At 36.9% G+C, this 21,806-nt stretch overlaps 1 protein-coding gene across 2 annotated transcripts in view; it reads left to right on the top strand.

The window, feature by feature from the left end:
• The window catches only part of XIRP2 (xin actin binding repeat containing 2), a 292,985-nt gene that overhangs the window by 225,881 nt on the left and 45,298 nt on the right, over positions 1-21,806 (top strand). For both annotated transcript variants that reach the window (XM_061201245.1, XM_061201244.1), the window contains exon 3: positions 20,363-20,523. In XM_061201245.1, the coding sequence (XP_061057228.1) occupies positions 20,363-20,523 (161 nt within the window). The remainder of the gene's footprint in view (positions 1-20,362; positions 20,524-21,806) is intronic.

The raw sequence follows: 21,806 nt of genomic DNA on the forward strand, positions 1-21,806 counted from the left end.
CAGGCCAGAAACTTAATCAGTGCTTGGCAGTATAATTCCCAGATTTCTGATTGAACAGTCTGTGAGGGATAGAACTTAAATGACATTATGTTGTCCTTTTTAGTTGCTTCCCACCCCCTCTTTTAAAAGCATTCAAGTTACACTTTGAAATTTAATTAAATTGTAATTTTTTTTTTCCCTGCTTCTGAGACAAACACTTGCTCATTCAAATTATAGGTTCATCCTTTGCAGAATGTGGGTAACATCAGACTTTTCTGATTCAGGAATAATTTTTTTAGAACACTGATTTATTCAATATAAGTACACGGTCTTTATGTGACTGCATGATATGTTGTATTGTTGTTGTTTTTTCCCTGACACCAAATGCACGGTGTTTTCTGACACCAACCAATTCTCCAATTCTCTGACACCAGCGGGGTGTACAACAATTCAGTTCAATTCTCACACTAACTTCCAGAGTTAGAGCAGAACCCACCGATTGCCCGCACTTTAGCCACTAACTCAGGAACAGCCAAATGGAAGAGATTCATAGAGTAATGGGCGGGGGGGGGGCACAGAGCTTCCATGCCCTCTCTGGGCTCACCACCCATCAGTATGTTCACCAACTGGAAGCTCACTAAATCCTGTTGTTTAGAATTTTTATTGAGATTTCATGATGTAGGATGATTGGCTGAATCATTGGCCATCGTTAAGTAGGTTCAACCTCTAACCCCTCTCCCCATTTCCAAGGTGGGCAGTGGGGCTGAATATTCAGACTCTAATCGCCTGATTGGTTTTTCTGGCAACCAGCCCCCATCCTGAAGCTATCTCTATTTCCCCCACCCCCATATAAGGCCAGGAATTAGCTCATTAGCTAGCGTACCAAAGACACCATCACTCAAGAGTTTTGAAGGGTTTTAGGAGCTCTGTGCCAGGAACCAGGGACAAATACCAAATACTTATTGTGTATTATATCACATATATCCACAGTGTTACTTCTCCGTCTATGAAACGCTACCTATAAACTCCAGAGTAAAAGTTTCATCCTGTTTATTTTCCTAATCATTGGAATCCTTCTTTTGCAAATTTAACTAACCTGAGTACTTCTCCATTTGTACAATATAATCAGGAAAAAGCACAAAGAACAATGATAATCAGACAGCCAGTGTAAAGAATAAAGGTTTTTTTTTTTCTTAAGAATTGAGAATCAGCAAATTCAATGAGTTATTTGTATCAGTTTGGATACAAGAAATGAGAGTATTGCTATATTTAATGACTCTTGGGAATTTGTGGGCATACATGATGGCATAAAAATAATCTGGCAGTGAGCAGTGCAATAGGTAATCCAAATTCTTGGTAAAGTGGCTGTACTTCTTAAAATATCACAAAGGATAAAAGGAATTTATTACATAGATAACACAAAGAACCTCAGTGACTGTTTGATTTAACACCTTTAAGTTCTAGATAAGAAAACTGAGCCACAGAACATTAACTAGTAACTTACAAGATTTAGGCAGCGAGAACTAGAAACCAACTCTCGTGACTTATATTTCAGTGCTATATGTCATTCTGCAAAGCTTTGTGCCATATCACCCCAACCTTACTCCACCCCCAGGACTTGGAACACATTTAGAGGTAAACCTTGATAAAGCCTTCTTTCTTCCAGGTTTTTGTTGCTTTTTATTTTGCATTTCCTGTTTCTCTTCAATTTAGGATAAATTATGGAAAAGGAGAACTGATCCACATATTCATTTAAAACTCAAAAAAATGGTGATTGGTTTATTTTTTAACTTGACTAAGCGTTTAAGTTTGCTCATCTTCTGCGCTAGATGAGCTGCTTCTGCCCCCAACCCCACCGCAGACCCCCACCTTCACCTTGTCATTGGAGACATCATTCTTCACTGCTCCTTTTGGCAGACCTTCAAGTAGGTTTTAGTCTTCTACATTTTTCTAATTGTATGTGAGATATATCCTGTTGCGCGGCGAGGTGAACGCTTTAGATATGTCTGACTGTTCAAAAGTAAATAGTTGCCAAATTGCTCCAGGCACACATATGACTTAAAATAAATATAATACTAAAAGAATTTATTTTAGGAAATTTTTGTTGGTCAAAGATCCAATAACACATTCCCCTCAAATCTGAATATATCAGCATGTGTGTTTCTAAATGCATTAACTTGGTAGTTATCAACATAGAAAAGCTAAAAAGAAAAAATTGTACCACCATTAATTTTTTTAAATAAATTTATTTATTTATTTATTATTTAATTTTATTTATTTATTTTTGGCTGCGTTGCGTTTTCGTTGCTGCGCGCGGGCTTTCTCTAGTTGCGGCGAGCGGGGGCTACTCTTCGTTGCGGTGGCTTCTCTTGTTGCAGAGCATGGGCTCTAGGCACACGGGCTCAGTAGTTGTGGCTCGCGGGCTCTGAGCGCAGGCTCAATAGTTGTGACTCACGGGCCTAGTTGTTCCGCAGCATGTGGGATCTTCCCGGACCAGGGCTCGAACCCGTGTCCCCTGCATTGGCAGGCGGATTCTTAACCACTGCACCACCAAGGAAGCCCTCACCATTAATTTTAAAAGCAAAGTCCAGCATTATAAATGATTTCAAAACATGTCAATGGTTTTCATGTAAAGCTTCATAAATATGAACTGAATATAAAATAATGTTCAAATAATAATCATTTTATTTTTTAATTCATAGGAAGTTAATTGCATTGAAATAAGATGTAGGCAGAACTCACATTATAAAGTGGCTGGGTTTGTTTAAACTATGTATATTAAATTTTGATGAGTACGGTCACAGTTCCCCATTGAATTGCATTAAAATTCAAGGGTGCTTTATCACTATCTCTGTTGTTGTTGATTATTTTATTTTTAGTCAGTACCATCATAATAAGAATTCAGCTTTATCTTATCTAACCACTAAGCCTTTTTGTCAAGTAATTAGACTTCATAAGTAACTATAGTAAATAAGTGCTCCAGGGAAACAGTGAAAAATATTTTTTTAAAGCTAAGGATCACCTTTTAATTTATCTGTCTTATAAGTTAGAAGTTTTTCTTGTCGACACAAGGGTCTTATTGTCAAGTTGGAATATTCTGGGAAAGAGACGGAATAAAGTGAGTTTGGTCACATTATTTAAGGGTGGTCAATTCCAGCTACAAACTTCGTTTAAAATTCACTGCCTCTGCTTCTGTTGGATTTTGACTGATTCTCCAGAGTATTATATAGGGTAAAAGTCTGCTATTTGGCTACTAGGGTGAAGCCCAGCCCAGTTTCCAGTTGGAACACAGGGGCCAGAGCTAGAGGTGCCAAAAGAAGAGCAACGGGCAGCAGTCAGCCGCTTGGTCAGCTCTTTCTGTCCTCTGTGCCATCCAAGGATGCTCAGAGTGAGAACAGAAACTCGTTACAGCCCTGACTTCTTCAGTAGAAACTATGCTAGCCCTCTGGGTCCCGGAGGACTCAAAAACATTTATTTTTAGGAATGGAACTGTATTAGTGCATGTGTGCTTCAGGCACTGACTCATTCTGGAATGGGAATAATTTCAGGATTCATCATCCATTCATTCATCCAGAGCTGAACAATAACCCCAAGTTTAACTCTGTAAAGTATCAGAGAAATGAAATTTGAAAGGAAGGCATATGTTTGTATTAAAGTTGCAATATTTTTTTCCCTACAAAGATCTAGTCCAGTTATTGCAATTGTCAGCTCGGAACTACGGTTTATAGTTTCTAACAGTCCACCCTTTAAATAGAAGCAACAAATTACCGCAAACTTCAATTTTCACTGCTTTTCATTTAATTCACCATTTCAGCCCTACTGGCCCCAGCTTCTCGACTATGTCATTATGTTATACTATTACCATCTCTTTCAATTTGTGCTCCTTTATGCTCATATATACATATATGTGTGTCTGTGTATGTATACATTATTTTCTATAAAGCACAGTGTTACCTATTCCTCCATATTGTTCTCCATTTCTTTCATATTTTAAAAGTCCATTTAGATGTTCAAAGAAAGATGAGTAGTCTTCAAACAACATCCAATAACCACAATATCATCCATAATGACACCTCTTTTTACCTTTTGTGTAACATTGCGTAAAGAGCCTAACAGAGTTTTGTAAACATTTGTATTGAGAAAGTGCGAAGCTACATCTTTATAATAACGATGACAATAATAAACATTTTCTACAGGATTATTCTCCCATAGATAGCTATATAAAAGGAGCTCCAGGAGTTGACATATAAAATTTCATTATTGATATCATTTTTACATTTTGAAATTAGAAAGTTTTTTGAATAGTTTTTGAAATTAGAAAGATTTCACAAATGATGTGCTATGTTCTCTCTCTCTCCCTTTCTCCTTCCTTCTTTTTTATTTCATTTCTAGTAAAGACCTCTGGAATATATTACTTAACCCTAGAGCTATCACTATCCTTAAGATGTATGAAGTGTCCTCTGTTTATCAGAATCACAGAAACATCATCTCCCAGGGCCAGAAGAGATTCCAAAGGAAACCCACATAACACTTTACTAGGAAACCAGAAAACGCTGTCAGGTAAACCCTTATTAGTTGAACACAGACTTTGCAGCCAGACTACCTGGGTTTGAATTCTAGCTCTGACACTTAACCAGCTGGTTGAATCTGGGCAAATTATTTAATCCATCTCTGTACCTATTTCCTCATCTGAAAATCGAGATAATAATAAAATCTATCTCACAGGGTGGTTTTGAGGATTAAATAAATTCATATTTGTAAAATGACTAAAACAATAGAGCCTGGTACATACTAAGTCCTACATAAGCTTTTGCTCTATTATCATTATTATTATTGTTCAATCTATGAGACTAATATAATAACATTTACATCTTTCCCAGAGAGCAAGATAAGAATGTAAAGTACCAAGTTATCCTAGATGCTGAACATTCAAAATAACAGCACACTAAATAAGAACTGTTTGAGAGAAAATTATCTACCTGATTTAATAGGTTGTTCTTTTGTTAAAGGCATCCTTCCCTTTCAGAGGTACACTCTTGAGCTATTTCTGTCCTCTCTGGAGTTGTAGAAAGCTACTAAATACCCTTTTTCTATTATAATCTTTCCAACACTTGAAACTAATAAATTTTTGGTTACCCTTAGTGATGTCAGCATCACATTACTTAAAGAAACTGAACTCTTCAACCACTTCAACCATAATGACTCTGCCTCCTTTCTGATGGAGCTGCTCACAGCCATACATTGGACCTTGTCATTACTTTGAGTTAGTTCTTGGACTCTCAGAATACTCTTTTAGATCACAGTTTTCTTTCTTTTCAACTACAACTGGTCTTGACCCACAGCATAGTCTTCCCATCCTCAACACATCCTGCCCATCAGCCCTCTGCCTCTTTTGCCTCATCCCTCTGTATTTTGGATCCACTCACAGTGTCTGAGTAAAGATGGAAGGAGGACTCTTACTGGGGAGGGAGGCGCTGAAAGATGGGGCTGTGGGTACCAGACTGTTTATCAGGAGAATCTAAAGCAGAAAAGGCAAAGAAGAATCCAATAATGGAAGAGAAAGCAAAAGCTTATGAGCCAGTGAAATGGTACAATGCATCAGGTTTGATGGATGAAGCTAAGCGGGAAAATAAATCACAAGGTCAGAAGTAAGGAGAACTAGGAACAAGACAGGATGGAGCCTAGGATGGACTAGGGCACCCATTTCAACCAAGGCCAAGAACAGTTCAGAAGTGTTGGTGGCCTGGTGTTAAGGGCTCCTGACTCCAGGCTTCAGGGGTGGGTCTAAAGCTTAAAGGAACCATGAGACACCCAATGCCCACTCAGCCTGGGCCCCATTGTCAGCTGCAAGAGAAGAGCTTTCACTGACCTCCCATCTCATTTGTCCCCACCTTCTTGAGCTAAATCTACCTCATCAAAAGCCAGTTCAACATTTTCCTCATAATCTTATATATGTGCTCCCATCCCCAGGCTGCCTAGGTGTATATATTTATATATATGTTTACATATATATATTTAAAGGTCTGTGGTCTTGCATATATGCTAATACCCAACAATCATTTTATTCACTTTTAATTGACTGCATATCACATTCACCATTATTCCTGACAATCCCAGATGTTCTCTATTCTAATATACCACTGGAAAATTTGAAAATGGAAACAAATTTGTGGGTAATATGTTTTTTAAAAAGCCACGTTGAATTTTAAAAGGTTTGTCAAGGTTAAGATTAAGACTTAGTTACTAGACATATACATTGATATAATATGGATGAAGCTGAGAACTGATGGAGTGTGTGTGATAAGACAGAAACAGAAGACTGGGGATGGAGCCCTGAAAAATATGCATGGTTGGGTGTCAAGAATTGTGTGTTTGTGTGTGCGTGTGTGTGTATGTTTTTCAGGAGACATAGATAGATGAGTGTTACTTTTTCCTGGTCTAAGCTACTCACCAACTCCACACTCGGTTTTGAGAGTTTATAAAGAACAATGCAGAGAATGCTGCAAAGCGTCAGCATTTTTAATTCCTCCTTCTGAGATATTTCTTGTAATGGCAAGTGTTAGGCTCCATGAGTTTTAGGACATTTTCCTCAGGCCCTGCACTGCTGGTGAATGGGACCGGGGGCTTTCTGCCACATCTGCTTTCCTTGGCAGACTTTCAACTCAGAGCTGCACTGGGACACTCTGAAAACTTACTGAGGTCTTCCTCCTAGATCTCATAAAACAAATAGGATACTACTTGTGATTAAATGGTCCTCCAAAGAAAAGTGTGTGTGTGTGTGTGTGTGTATTAGTGTTTGCATGTTCTAGCCGCAGTCCTGTACTTGCCCACTGGCCTGGGGAAGCTAGTTATTTTTTTCTGGGCCAGACTGCGATAGAGATATGAATGTGTCTTTTCTAATTTCTTTCTGCAAATATGTAATAACAGGAGAATTTCTGGCAGAAATTAAACTGGGCAGAAAGCCCAAAGTTGACTAGTTTCACTTTCCAAACACACATTTTTGTGCAGTTCTAATTTTCACCTGCTCATGTGGTGTCCCGCTGAGCATTTTGGGGGATGAGCTGGATTTCATTGTGGCAGACTCACAGGTTCACAGGCAAAAAGTTTATTTTTGCTCCCTCCCGGAAGCTCTAATCCCAAATTTCACATTGCTGCTCTGCTTAAATAACTTCTGTTACAGAATTTGGAACTTGTTTTCTACTCTTTAAAAAGAAGTACGAGAGAGAAATTAAAATCTGTCAACAGGAACCGTAAAAAGATGGGCATTGAATGTTGCAGTATTTTTGCAAGGCAGTTTCATTCAATAAATGCTTATTGGGCATACACTGTGTACAAGTCATGATGTTATATGTTAAATACCTGTGAAGTTGGCTGTATTCATCTCAACTGTCGGTTTGCTTCTTGGCAATCTAGGAATTTTAGGTGATAATAAAAATTGAATAACCAGTTCTGCAAAAATGTTAGGAAAGTCTCTGGCACTCATTGTTAGGGAAAGCACGAGCATGCCATGCTTAGAGGTGCATTATATTTCTCCTACCTCCACATAAGGGCCCACCAGGAGCATTTCTGGCCACTGTGTGATGGCCAGCCTTTCATATTCACAATGTGGGTGTTGCCATTTTGTAAACTGATGAAACTAAGAGATTCTTTGACTGAAATCATGGTGGACACAGTTATGCAGGCTACTAGAAATTTAAGAGATGGAGACTGATGCTGAGTTCCTGGCTAGTGGTTGATAACCTGTAGTTGTAGTTAGGTGTCTAAATTTTTAAAATAATCTTTAAAAACAAACAAGGAGATGCTTAACTTTAGAGTCTGAGTTCCCTTTTAGGTAAGTTGTCCTAAAACAGTAGGAGGTCACACTAAGATGAAGTGATTTGTCCATCTGCCTAAGGCTTTTGGTACCTAAAGGGAGTAGTCTTGTAAAGTGATTCTATTTTAAAGCCGTGAAAGCCTAGCTTCATATGGAATTTTACAAAGAAGCCCAATATATAGTTTTTAATTGCTTCTTACATTTCACTTCCCACAACTTTCCTCCTCTCACCTTCCACTACACTTGAGTTTAAATACCATTGGTCTAGGAAAACTTTTGTTTGCAAGTTTTAATTAAATTCTCTGTTGTTCACAGATGTTACTGTCTTAATGTGCATGGAAAAGAGCAAGTTTCAATCTGAATAACATTTAAAGACTGATTTTTACACTTCGCCCTCTAAAAATAGGAGTGAAATAAGCAGCATAAACTGAGTTCCTCCACTTACGGGGCACTTACAGGATTAGGTTTTGAATCTGAGGGAAAAGAAACAAATGCCAATGCCAAATTTTTTAAGATAAGTAACTATAAATAAATTAAGGGATGATGAGACTGACTAACTATGTATCCCATGTGTATCTTAAGCAGGGAGGACTATTAAATTACTTCCACTCATTGGACAGTTCTTAGGACCAACATATCATTAGGAAACTGACATCATCTCTTTCTTTTGAAATTACAGTCTGTGTTGATATGCGGAGGATATTTAGGTCACATTAATGGTGACAGGGAGAGTAACCCAGCACCTGGCTAATTCAAAGTTTTGATATATTAAAATCATTATAGCTTTAATGTATAAACATCCTTGTTTGAAATTTAAAAGACTGTTCAAAATGTATACAGCACTATCTAGTGTCCCCTGCAATTAGGGGGGACAATAATCAGAAAGGAGTTGTGACAGTACAAACATTTGACAAGTGCTGATTACCTTTCATTTTAGAGCATGTTAGAAGAACCAGAGCTCTGGTAAGAAAAACAGATTCTTAATATTTCTGCTTAACATTCACAGTTTTATCTTCCTACCCAGGAAACATTTAAATGATTAAAGATCACATCGTTTGCAAAGTGTTTATTTCTTTAGGTAGAATTTTTCTAAGTACATCAGTGCTCTGAAAGAGTGAATTTACTTCCAAAGGCGTCTTTTATTCAGCAAGCAAAATGTTGCATTATTTAAGCATTTTCACTTTTCTCCTTGATTGCTTAGCTTTTCCAGATAATGTTCAGTAAAGAAAGTATATGGAATTAGTGTGCTTTCCTTTCTTTGATCAAGTCTATCAGCCATTAAGTTCAAAAGAAAACCATATCAAAGTATGCTGTTATTTGTGGACTTAGGCAGAGAAAGCATTTTAAACAAAGACTTACTTAAGGTCATTGAAAAGAGTCTGTGTAAATTCAAAGACCGAATTTCTCTAAGACAAAAGGTGGACTGAATTAAATACATTTTATTATTCAAAGGAAAAGAATGATTAGTAAGAGAGAAGCTGCCACAGCATCAATTGTCTAAGTCATTGAGAGTCAGAGTTTAGTGATTCGCTTTCTTTTAATATCCTTTGGCAGAATAAATCTCAGATGCTAACCTTAATGGAGAGGTGAAAGTCGGAAAGAGGGTGAAGAATTGAGGAATTCCTAAAAATGGATCTGGAAACGTCTGGCTTTTCCAGACTGCAGCTAGCATAGAACTGATTTAAGGTAATAGTAAGTAAGTAACTTTCCTACCCTGCCCACGCTCAAACAATTTAAAGGTAGGCAGGCTGGGAAGATGTTTTTCAAAGCTGCAAATTACTAAATGTTCATCTGCATTTTATTACTGTTGCTTATTTTTGATCTGTTGAGTGACAACAGCATACTTGCAACTAAATGAAACAGTTCAGTACACATGAACTAACTTCGTATGGATTTTTTAAAAGCCTGTGAGAAACAAAAGTCGATTATTTTAGGGAAAGACAAATTCTAAGCTAGTAATCAGTAGGAATAAAAAAGGAGTATATTAGGAAATAATGAGTGAGAAAAAGAAGTTATATCAAAGGGGTAACAACTTAGGGAGAGGTGAATAATGTAGAATGATACCAACTTTGAAGATTTTCTAGAACAGAGACTTTAGGAAAAAAGGGGTGGAAATCAATTTAAACAGAAGGAATACACAGATTAAATAGAAAGAATATCTATATTCAAACTAACCAAGTATTAAAACACCTCTTCCTTTAGCAGTTATCAAACACCTAAATAAGGTTCTTAGTAGGGGTACAGAGGTGCCTCGCAATGCAGAGGTACTTAGAAGAGCAACCGTGGGATGGACCATAAGTGAGGGATCCAGGATCCTTCTCTTCTTTGCCTTTGGTGGGTGGTGACAAGGGCAGCAGAGACTTAGGGAGCGGCCCAGTCATCCCCGCCTGACTGGTCCAGGCCAGGGTTCGTTGTGCCAAGCCCACTGTTCAGAGACCCTATAGGAAAATGAAAAATGTGAATAACTTTGAGTGATGGTGTCATGATTTTACCTAAAAAACAGAGAGCAGGGGAAAACATGAGGAACCATCGCAGGGAGAAAAGGAGCAGATCTGTCCCTATAGTGGGCCATACTAGGGTGATTTTCACGAACTTTACATTTTCAGGGGACTGCCCTCTTCTTTGCTGGTGAAAAATTGGTAGTTCATTGGCTAGTGCCAAAAACACGGAGAGACTAACACTTTGGATGTCATATACATTGACATTCTTCTCTTTTATATATATTTTCTCCATTCCTATGGCCATATGAGCAGGACTGTGCCAACTTCCTTGCCCTAATCTCTTACTGTAATTATCTATTCTTTCACAATCTATTGCGTTCTCCTTGTTTCAAGCAACATGGCGGACACTTGGCTTATAAAGAGGAATGGAATATCATTAGAGCCTTTAGATTCATATGGACCAGAGTCAAGTCCTATCCTTTCTACTTACTAACTTTGAGATTTGGGAAAATTTCATAACTTTTATTATCTCAGACTTGTATCATGTCAGATTATCTGGAAAATAATACCTAGGATATATAATAACACCTAAGGTGACTGGAAGCCAGTGAGCATATATTATTTACTATGTGCAAGATACTATGTAAAACCCCTTACTTTAATAAGATCTCCTTTAGTCCTCACAGGCAATCAGATTCTGGTATCATTCTCATGTTATAACTAAGAAGAAGGAGACTTCCAGAGGTTAAGAAATTTGCTTAAAGTCAAAAGTAAGTGTCAGAGATAGAATAAATATTGGGCTTTCTGGGTCCAGAGTAGATGGTCAATCTCCCTGTGGGTCTGCCTGCTGCGGGATGAAACCGAGACAGAACCCAGCGTGAAACAGGTTTCCTAAATGAACTTAACCCTGTGCTGGAGGAGTGTGCATGTGGGTGGAAGGTGAGAGAAGTAGGGAAGACAGAGAGATTCAACGATACACTAAAAAGTAACAAGTAATACAAACAGAAGTGTAATTTTTAAATGTTGGGAGAGCACAGCAGAGGGAGTTACTCACCGCCTAGATTAAGTGGGGAAAAATCTGAAGAGAAATTGAGCCAATGGGAGGATACATGTGAGGGACTTTTCAACCCCATCAAATCTGATTGGTCTTGATCTATTTTAATTCAATTTCATCTCAGTATAAATAAATGTGATTTGGGGGATGGGGAGGTGGAGTGTGTGCTACCAAGTTCCTCAGGATTCCCCACCTAAGGAGGACTCCATTTGGTATGTGTTCAGAAAAGGTAACTTCCTTAGCAGGGCCAGCCATCTGGGAACTTTTTTATTCCTAAATCAGCATGTCGAAATGGTTGCAACCTGTTGTGTTTCTGTTTTTAGAGATAAGGCCAGATTAACACTTAGAATACTGTATTTCTTTTTTTAAAATTTATTTTTATAGATTTCCTAAGCACTAGTGTTTTTGTTGTTGTTTTTTAAAGAGATTGGAGTTTATTTATTTATTTATTTTTGGCTGTGTTGGGTCTTCGTTTCTGCGCGAGGGCTTTCTCCAGTTGCGGCAAGCGGGGGCCACTCTTCATTGCGGTGCGCGGGCCTCTCACTGTCGCGGCCTCTCTTGTTGCAGAGCACAGGCTCCAGATGCGCAGGCTCAGTAATTGTGGCTCACGGGCCTAGTTGCTCCGCAGCATGTGGGATCTTCCCAGACCAGGGCTCGAACCCGTGTCCCCTGCATTAGCAGGCAGATTCTCAACCACTGCACCACCAGGGAAGCCCCCAGAATACTGTATTTCTTGAGGATCTCTCTGGTGTTTTCCTTTTCCTCTCTTTTCAGGTAGAGCAGGACTAAATACAATGGTGAGTAATTTGTGCCCTGCACTGAGCACCGTGCTTGGTCAACAGCAGATGGGCAGTAGATGTTTACTGAATGTACGCCTAAAGCCTTAAGAGGCGAGTTTATCAAATACTCTTATTGTATACCTGGGATGCAGATTTAAACAAGAGGAAACTTGGATGGAAGCATGCCACCACCTCCCATACCTTGAGGCAAAACAAATCAATAGAAATGAGAGCAGTGGACCTTGCTTCACATTTTCCTTCCCTTATAGTAAAGTTTGTCTCTCTCCCTGCTGGCTTGGATCAATACCTAACCCCATCTCAAGTTTGATCTCTATAGTGACCAAAGAAATATAACTGAAAAATTTGCGTTGATTTCTAATTCTAAACTCAAGCTTATAAGGACAAAAAAGGATTCGCTTAGAGACATAGAAATTCAGCTTATTGGTTTCCCTTTGATTTATCCCTAGATACACTGAAATAAAGAATTTGTGTGTAGATGTTTAGGAAACAGAAAGGAGGATTCATACCCTTAATTTAAAATTACTTTATAATGTTATATTTTAATGAAAAATACTTACATAAGAGACTGTGTAGAGTTAAATAGCTTTGTAGTCAGAAATACCTGAACTTAATTCCAAGCTGAGCTGCTTACTATATGATTTTTACCTTTTTAAATGTTACTTTCACTGCAGTAAACTGGAAATAATACCACCCATCAGATATAGTTGTTATAAGAATTAGATGTAAAATGTAGGTGTGTAAGAATACATGTAAAATGATTAATGCGTAATTGATACTCATTAATAGATGGTTATCATTGTTATAATGCAACATAAGTCTGATTGTGCTAGGGAAGTGTCTAACAAGAGACTTATATTGTAAAAATATGCATCATCTATAAGCATTTAATAGTTTTAATTTATTTGACTATTTCAAAGGCATTTAAGTCATTTTATTCAATTATTGATTTTTTAACTGGCCAATTCCTTAACTAAACTAAGCAATTAATTAATTTAATAGCAATATGATTGAATTTTCAAATATGCCCGAACTAGCAATATTAACCTACTAATGATTATTTAATTTCTGTCTAACTTCTGTACATTTATAACTGCTCTCGTACCAGAAGCACTTCTTGTGAGATGATAGGGGCTGCAGAAAACAGAAGACAAGTCTATATAAGAAAAACTTACTACAGTTAGAAATGGCAGTTCTGTTACTCAAAGAGATTACTATCTAAATGGACATGTATGCTGAGTCTTATCTATAAGTAGGTGGACATTTATTCTTTGGGGTGTAAAGAAATTCAAAGATGTTTCCATCACAGGGTGGTTTGTGTATATGAATCTGTGAGATTAGGGGGAGCTAGAACTGAAATATGCCTTAAGAAGAATTTACTGTGTAGTGATTTCTGACTTGGTCAGGTGTATGTGTATGTACAGTGGATGCTTGTATTAGTTTCCTGTTGCTGTTGTAACAAATTACTGCAAACAATTGTAAGCACAAACAATTGGGCTTATAATACCACAAATCCATTATATTATAGTTCTGGAGGTCCAAAATCCAAAATGAGTTTCGCTGGGTCAAAATCAAGATGTTGGCTGGGGCCCCACTCCTCCTAAAAGCTCTATGAGGGAGGTTGCCTGTTTCCTTCCTTGCCTTTTCCAGCTTTTAGAATCTACCTACATTCCTAGACTCATGGGACCTTTCCTCCACTTTCAAAGCCAGTAGTTTAGATTCTGCAATGCATCTCTCTCTCGCTCTCTCTCTCTTTCTTTTTCTTCCTCTCCCTCTTCTTCTCCCTCCCCCCTCCCCCTCTTCTCCTTCTCCTTCTCCTTCTTTTTCTTCTTCTTCTCTCTCTGTCTCCTTCTGTCATTACCTCTCCTTTCTGATTCTGACTCTCCTGCCCCTCTTTCACTTATAAAAACCCTTGTGACTACATTGAACCCACCTGGACAATCCAGGATAATCTCCCCATCTCAAAATCCTTAACTTAATCACATCTGCAAAGTCCCTTTTGCCATGTAATGTAGTGTATTCACAAATTCTGGGAATAAGGGTGTGCACATCTTTGGAGGACCAATATTTTGTTTACCATATTGCTAAATCTTGTCATTTTCCTCTGTCAGGCAACTGGATGTATAGGATCTCTTCCAGTACCTGGTGAATTAGGAGAATAGTGGTTATGGAAGATTTAGTAAGGAAGCAAGAACTAATCCTTTTTATTACCCTGAGAGATGATCTGTTTTTGTTAATGTATAAATCATGCTAATCAGACGAATGGATGGATTTTGGGGAAGGTGACAGTAGTACACACAACACAATGCATTTTTGGGGAGTGGGACCATAGGGAGGTTAGTTTAAAAGATGGAATCTGATTCACTGGGTTCGTATGCTGGAGGGACGGCACAGTATAGCTTTCGTGCCGTCATGGCATACACTTCCACTCGTTTTAGTCTTTGCCCTTCCTCTCCATGTTTTTTAAAAATTGTAAATTAATGCAAGATTGTGCTATACACTTGCTCTTTCATTTTATTCTCCATTTCTTGGCTTTATAATATTCAAATGAGGGTAAAATATATAAAACTCAAATTGATTACAAATTTGACTTGACAGCAGCATTCTGAATGTTTAAAAGAGATGAATTTTATTATTAGCTGAGGGATATGCAAATATTATAAATTATAGGAAATTTATTCATGCTAATGGCTCTGAGTCTATGGTATGTCCATCGGTATGATATGCTGTACACAAATCCGAGCTGGGTTATAGATCATATATTTAGATTTGATAGAATTTAGTTCGTCATTCTCCCAATTTAGTTCTCAATCAATTTTCTGAGTTCAAAGCAGTTGACTTCTTTATAATGCATCCAGAATATAATAGCAAGGCTATTGATATGTCACCAAAAGTACGCTTGCCTCCTTGAAGCTGGCATCTATATTTGCATCAGCTTTGTGGGCTTCCATGTGACACCCCAGCTCATTCTCTGCCTCGCTTCTAGTTTGGACTAAATAAAGGCTTCTCGAATTGATTTTAGAAAATTTCCAAGAAAAAAATCATTAAATTCTCATTTTTCTGCTCGAGAGTTCAAATTACTATTGAACCTTACAATTTCTTTTGAGTCATACTTATACATTGCATTAGTTATCCAGGACTATTTGTTTATTGTATATATTTTATTGCATAGGCAATGAGTCAGTTAACAACAAAAAAGGCATCTTTTTGTTGTTTGAATTTTCCTTCATCTGTTTCCTTGGGCAAGTGATTGTTTGGGTTTGTCTTTTGGTTTTTGGACTCTTGTACTTCTTGAGATGTAGCATACATAGAATTGCGCTTATGTCACAGAATCTGGAGCCAGACTGTCTAGCTTCCCTTCCAGCTCTGAAGCTCACCAGCCACATGATCTTGAGCAAGTTTTACAATCTTTTCTGTGTCTCTGTTTCCTTATCTGTAAAATGGAGATTAAAAATAAATATAGTCTCTACCTCATAGGGTGGTTGAGACCATTAAAAAGACTAACTAGTCTGACACATAGAAAGCACTTTATACATATTTGCTATTATTTTTTTACTTGTGAATCATTCTTTTAAGTCCTTTATCTGTCTTTTCAATAACGTTAGTATTTTTTTCCAACCAATATTCTTTCCAGAAAATTAACACTTCAACATATTTATTATAATTCTCCCTTTTCCATTTTCCTTTTGCCTTATCAATTTTTTGAAAGATTTTTTCACTTTGAATTTTCATGCTTAGAAAGTTCAACTAAAATCATTTTATGAATTACTTATATCTCTCTAAGAATTTTTCATCATTTTAAAAAGCATTTAACTCTTTATCTAATACTTCGTGTGTAATATGCAGTGCGGTGAGGAACTCTGAATGTTTTCCTCAGAATCATTACCTACTTTTCCCAACGTGATTTGTTGGTAATTCTGCTGTTTCCTCCCATTTCTGCATTGTTCTCTCTTCCACATAGTCACATGGCCAACTCCTTCGTGTTTCAGTGCAAATGTTCCACTTCTCAGGATGCCTTCCCGACACCTAGCTCACTGACACACCCAGGTAGATTAGGTTCTCCCCCCTAGGCTCCCAACTCACCTGGTGCAAAACCATAAACTCCTTGGGCTATAATTGCCTGTTTCTCTTGCCAACTAGACTGAAATCTCTGGAGCATAGTGAATGTATCTTATGCTTATTGTAGATAATCAATGTTTAATAATAATGAATAAGTATATTAAAATAAACTTTATTAATTATATATTTCAAATAATTTATTTTTGAAGTTTCATATGGCAAAGATGGAAGAAAGTTAAAGTCATCCACAGCAATTACAGTCCCATAAAATTCTTCTTCTTGTTGCAGATGCTCTTTATATGTTTCTGTACTGTGCTAGTCAGCATGTAGAGTCACATCGTTGTTACAACTTCATAGTGGGGCAGCATCTTCTATCTACAGAACAGCTCTCTATTTCATTTAACATATTTTGTCTTTAATGCTACTTTGCATGAAAGGAATACAGTCATGATAACTTCTCTTCATTTATTTTTGCCTCACAATTTCTTGGCCAATATTTTCTTTTTAAATTTTGTGTCTTGCAGGTGGCATATGGTTGGATTTATTTGTCTTTGTCTTTTAGGGTGAAGTTTGACCCGTGTTTATTTACATTTGGTTTTACACTATTACATTTGGTTTTCTTTGTTAAGGCTCTTTGTTTTCTTTTTTGGCTGACTTTTGTTAAATGGACTGTGTTTGGCTTTTTGTTGACTTCTCACATGAGTAACAACTTGAATTCACATAGAGTAGTCCTCAAAACTAAAATTTCAGTAACCAGTAATCAGTTCTCTAACTGCTTTTAGTGTTCAGTGTTATAAAGAAGATACCTCAGGATTTCTGAATTTTGTTTCTTCATCACAGAAACTCTTCATGTGTCTGGATAATTGTAGAACTTTTCTTTTTCCTTGATTCTGAAATGTTTTACTAGGATTTGCTGATATATTGGTGTTTTAAAATTAAGTTTATTCCTATATTATGGTAAATACTTTAAATCTATGCCCAAATTTTATCTTCAGCAAAAATTTCTTCTACTGTATTTCATTTGTTCTGCCCACTCTCCCTCCCTCCCACGGAAATGCTGTTATCTTCTAGTTTGAATTTTGCTGTCTGTTCTCTATCTTTGTCATCTTCTTTCACATTGTTGTTAGTATGTTATTGGTTTTCTCTTCTGCAGCATATATTACTCTATTAACTGCCTTCAATGTGTATTTTAATTATTCTAAGAAACCTTCAATACCCTTAGTTCTCTTCTCACCTTTGATAACTTTCCTTTCTTCTGATTTCACCACGGCTAGGAAATCAGACACACCTCTGCTTACACCTGTACTGTAAATCAGACAGAGTAAATACCAGCTTCACAACTCAGATATTAGCAAGTGTTCTCTTAGTGAAATAAAGAGGTCAAAGTACTTTTTACTTTATTCTATAGACTTATTTATTGATGACAGTAGCATCATTTTTTTCAGTCAATTATTTGCTTTTTAAAAATTTTTATATAAATTTTAAATGTTACTTTCCATTTACAGTTATTACAAAATATTGGCTATATTCCCCATGTTGTACAATACATCCTTGAGTCTGTCTTACACCCAACTTGTTCTTCTGTGTTACCTTTCTCTTTAAAGTTACCCTAAACTCATTTAACACTGTTTCCAATCTCAGTTGCATCCAAGTCTTCTGAAATAGCACATTGTGAGGTCAGGCGACCAATGTTCCTATCTTCTTCTGCACACATCCCTAAGTCCCTAAGTAAGGGACTGTCTTATCAACCCTACAAATTTACATCAGGTGTCATCAGCATCAAGATAGGAACAGATAGGTGCACTGCCTTATAGTATACTAGTCAGGAAACATCACCTTGTTTTTCAGATGAGGAAATTGAAATACACTGACTTAGGAGGTTAAGAAACAACATGGACACAGTTTGTTAGCTGAAGGTTGGTTTTCTATTCCACGACCCTACCTGCGTAGGCAAAGTTACTGATGGGAAAAAGGGAAGGAGAGAGAGCGAGAAAAAGAGAGACAAAGAGAGAGAGAGATTAAAATGTAATGTTTTTTCTGTGATCAGAATAAAAGGCTACAAGGCAATGGAATCCAAATCTCTTAATACTCAGGCAACTGATTTCCTGACCATTAATCTTAGGCATTTCCCAGTAGGATGAAAACGATAAAAACCATTTGGAAATATTTCGAAAGTAAATACTCTCTGTAAATTTTTGCAAAAATAAACTGCTGACTTTCTGTTAAGATTAATAAAAGAATGACATCTTTAATTAATAACATGCAAAATGAAATTTATATCTTAATGTGGAAAAACTTCAGTGGTTCATGTTCAATAAAATTTATATAGTGACCATTTACAACAAAGTAAGAAGAGTACAGCTGAACATAAACGGAATTCATCTGTGCAAATAGATAATCCAGAGAGGAAAATAAAGATATATTTTCTTCAGCATGTGAAAGACTTTCAGTAGTTGGTGGGAATCTCTTTTTATCAGGATCAACTGGAGGAGTGTACCTTTGTGTGGATATGAGGTTTTGGAAGACAGCTGAATTTTAAAAACTAACTGACATTTATTGGGAACATATCAGTTTCTACAATCACAGCATTCATATGATACAAGGTCTTATTCCTTTATATTTTTTTCCTTTCAATGCTGTGTGAAATAAAATATAAAAAATAAATATTAAAATTTTAAAAATATATTTACAAATTTTATTAAAATAAATGAAAAATTTAACTGAATAAGAAGTCCTTAAGGGAAAGCAAATACGCAGGGAGTCAAAAAACAAATGATTTTTAATTTTTCCTGGGTCGCAGTAGTTGTTCTCAATTGCTGTTGTGTACAGAAATCTTGGAGAAGCTAATAGAAAGAACAAACAATGTAATAAGATGGTTCAATGTGGGGACTGGGTAAGAAGGTAGGGAGAACAGGGCAGGGAAGGAACAGCTTGGTGGTCTGTTACCTGGGGTTGTTTGGGACTTGGTTCATTGTAATTAAATCAAACCGATTCAAATAACAAAGTATACCAAAGACCGCTAACCCTGTGAGTCCAAAAAACTACCAGCCTTAAGGTGAAAGGCAGGGGGTGTATGAATGAGTGATAAACATATCAAAACCCACACATACACACATATACACACACACACCATATACTGGTTGGTCCCAGAAGGAGCCCTTGAAATGATTTTGTAATTACAATTCTTTAAGAGTAAACCAACAAGCAGAGTGATAACAGCAAAGAACACTGGATAAAATAAGAAAAACTAGTTTTGGAACCAGCTCTGGCACCTATATCTAAATAACCATCACATTAACCAGGGAGGGTCCTTAGGTTTCTTTCACATAAGGAAATATTTAGACATGTTTCCTTATGCCTAAAAGGAGTTGGTTAGACTAGGTGAGACTGTATCATCTCTAAGACATTTCTGTTTCTAACAACTGTTATTCTGTGATCATGCAATCAGTCTTTTGCTCTGTTGGCAAGTTATGTAATTCCTAATACCCTGTATTTTTGTTAGGTAGATGGCTTACATGGGAAAATATAAGATGCTCTGGAACAACTGACAAAGCTTTTTTTTAATGGGACTATTATTTCTTTCTTATGTTACACATGCCTCTATGGAATAAAAGGAAAAAAATCCACAGTCTATAATTCTCATAGCATTCACATATTTTAGATTTATCTCCTTGAGGGTTGAAGGGTAGGGAGAGAAGCAAAGAGCAATTTTTAGACTTGCCAAAGATTTAGTCAAACCACCAAATCTGACACTTACTAATTGTGTGATCATGGGAAAGTTTTTTAACTACTCTGACTCTCCATTTTCTTTATCTATAAATTTTAGAAAATAATAGAACCTACCTCATGAGGTTGTTAGAGAAGTAAATGAGATGATGCTTTTATAGCATTTAGCATAACTCCAACACATAATGCTTCAGGAAATATTCATTAACATTATGTATCTCTTTATAAATACCTATCGTTTATCAGAATAATTGCAGGAGTAGGAGTGGGGACAATATTTTCTTTTGCTGTTTGCATAAGCATATGCTTCTGTGTAGGCATTTTGTAGCTTTGCTTGAAAGGTTGAAAAAAAGAGGGTGACCATGAAACGTGGAAAATACCATGGAATGTTACAGTCTGTTTTCCGAGACCAGATGTTTTAAGTGCCTTCACTGTTCCTAAGATGATGCTATTTTCTTTTCAAAACCTGAAACGATGCTACATTTGTTTTCAGTGACTGCTGGCCCTAGTAAGCCTGCGAGTGGATTTGCAGAAGACAGTGCTGTGCAGAGAGAGGGTGTGTCAGACCTCCAGGAGGTGGTGTCCTTGAAGGAGCGGATGGCGAGGTACCAGGCAGCTGTTTCCAAGGGTGACTGCCGCAGCTCCTCCGCCAACGTAAGCTGCTTCTAGCGCTTCTGCATTAGGCAGGCTGCTTGTCTGCCTTTCACATGCCTCCTTTACACTGCAACATAAGAATACTACTGGACAATGGGATAAAGTAGAAAAAACACAGAAATAGTGTGTATCAAATCCAGAGTATCTGAAATTAAGCTTCAGCTCTGCCACTTATTAGTTGTGTGAACTTGAGCTACTATCTTAACCCTTCTCTGAACTTCAGTTTCCTTAACTGAAAAATGGGAAAAAAACATCTACTGCAGAGGGTCTCTGTGAAGAGTAAAAGAGATAATTTACGTGTAAGCCATAAGGCACTGTATAAATGTGTTACTACTGCCATAATTATCATTTAACCTATAGCTATTCTCCTTGGGAAGGTTGGGAATTAATTTCAGATCTTAATAATGTGGGTCTGCATGCTGCCCTCTTTGGTCTCATGTATAGTTCATTTAAATTCACTGGCAGTATAATTTCTTTTGCTTTTCTCGTTTCTCTGTATGCCCTAAATCCATTAGAAGTAGCTTAATCAACATAGAAATTAGGGAGATTAGCAATGTAGGGACTCTGCTAAACCAATTATGATTACAGGAAACAGCAGGATTCAGTAAGACCACCAGTTTTTAGAGCAAATGCATAATAAAGTCATATTCAAAAGAATTTGTTGGGTTCCATATTCTGTGGCCTTCAATCCACAGGATTTGATAAGTCATTTTATCAGTAGCAGCTTTATAGCTTAATGGAATATAAGGATATTCTTTTATAATTATAATCTCCAAATTAGCAAAGTTGTTCATTTAACCAAAAGAGAAAGAGAGAGAGAGAATAGCCAAGAAGGCTGGTATTCTAAAATAGCTACTCTGAACAACTTTCTTTACAAATCATTCAGAGACAAGAATGACTGTGCCAAACTCATTAACAATGTTGCAATTCTAGATGACATTTAAGTTTTTACATAGTTATTGAAATACATTTCAGGCGCACCATAGATTTTGAATGAATGTACAGAAATGACATAAGTAACTTCATCACTTCCAAAACTAATAGTATCCCTCCAGCGCCTCCTGCCAGTCTTCTTACATAGCACCCCCTGCTGGATCATTAAGGAACTTTACTACAAATTAGCATTCTAAATTGGAAACATGATTCTTGGTGAAACAAGCTGACTTTAAAAATACCTAGTTAAAGACTGGTTGTTTAGTAAGCAATCTTTTATCTAGGAAGACTTTTATCTTGCTAAACACTAGGAGAATATACCATAAAACAAATTTGTATAAGGCATGATT

The sequence above is a fragment of the Eubalaena glacialis genome, chromosome 1 (genome assembly GCF_028564815.1).
Source record: "Eubalaena glacialis isolate mEubGla1 chromosome 1, mEubGla1.1.hap2.+ XY, whole genome shotgun sequence".
Classification (NCBI taxonomy): domain Eukaryota; kingdom Metazoa; phylum Chordata; class Mammalia; order Artiodactyla; family Balaenidae; genus Eubalaena; species Eubalaena glacialis.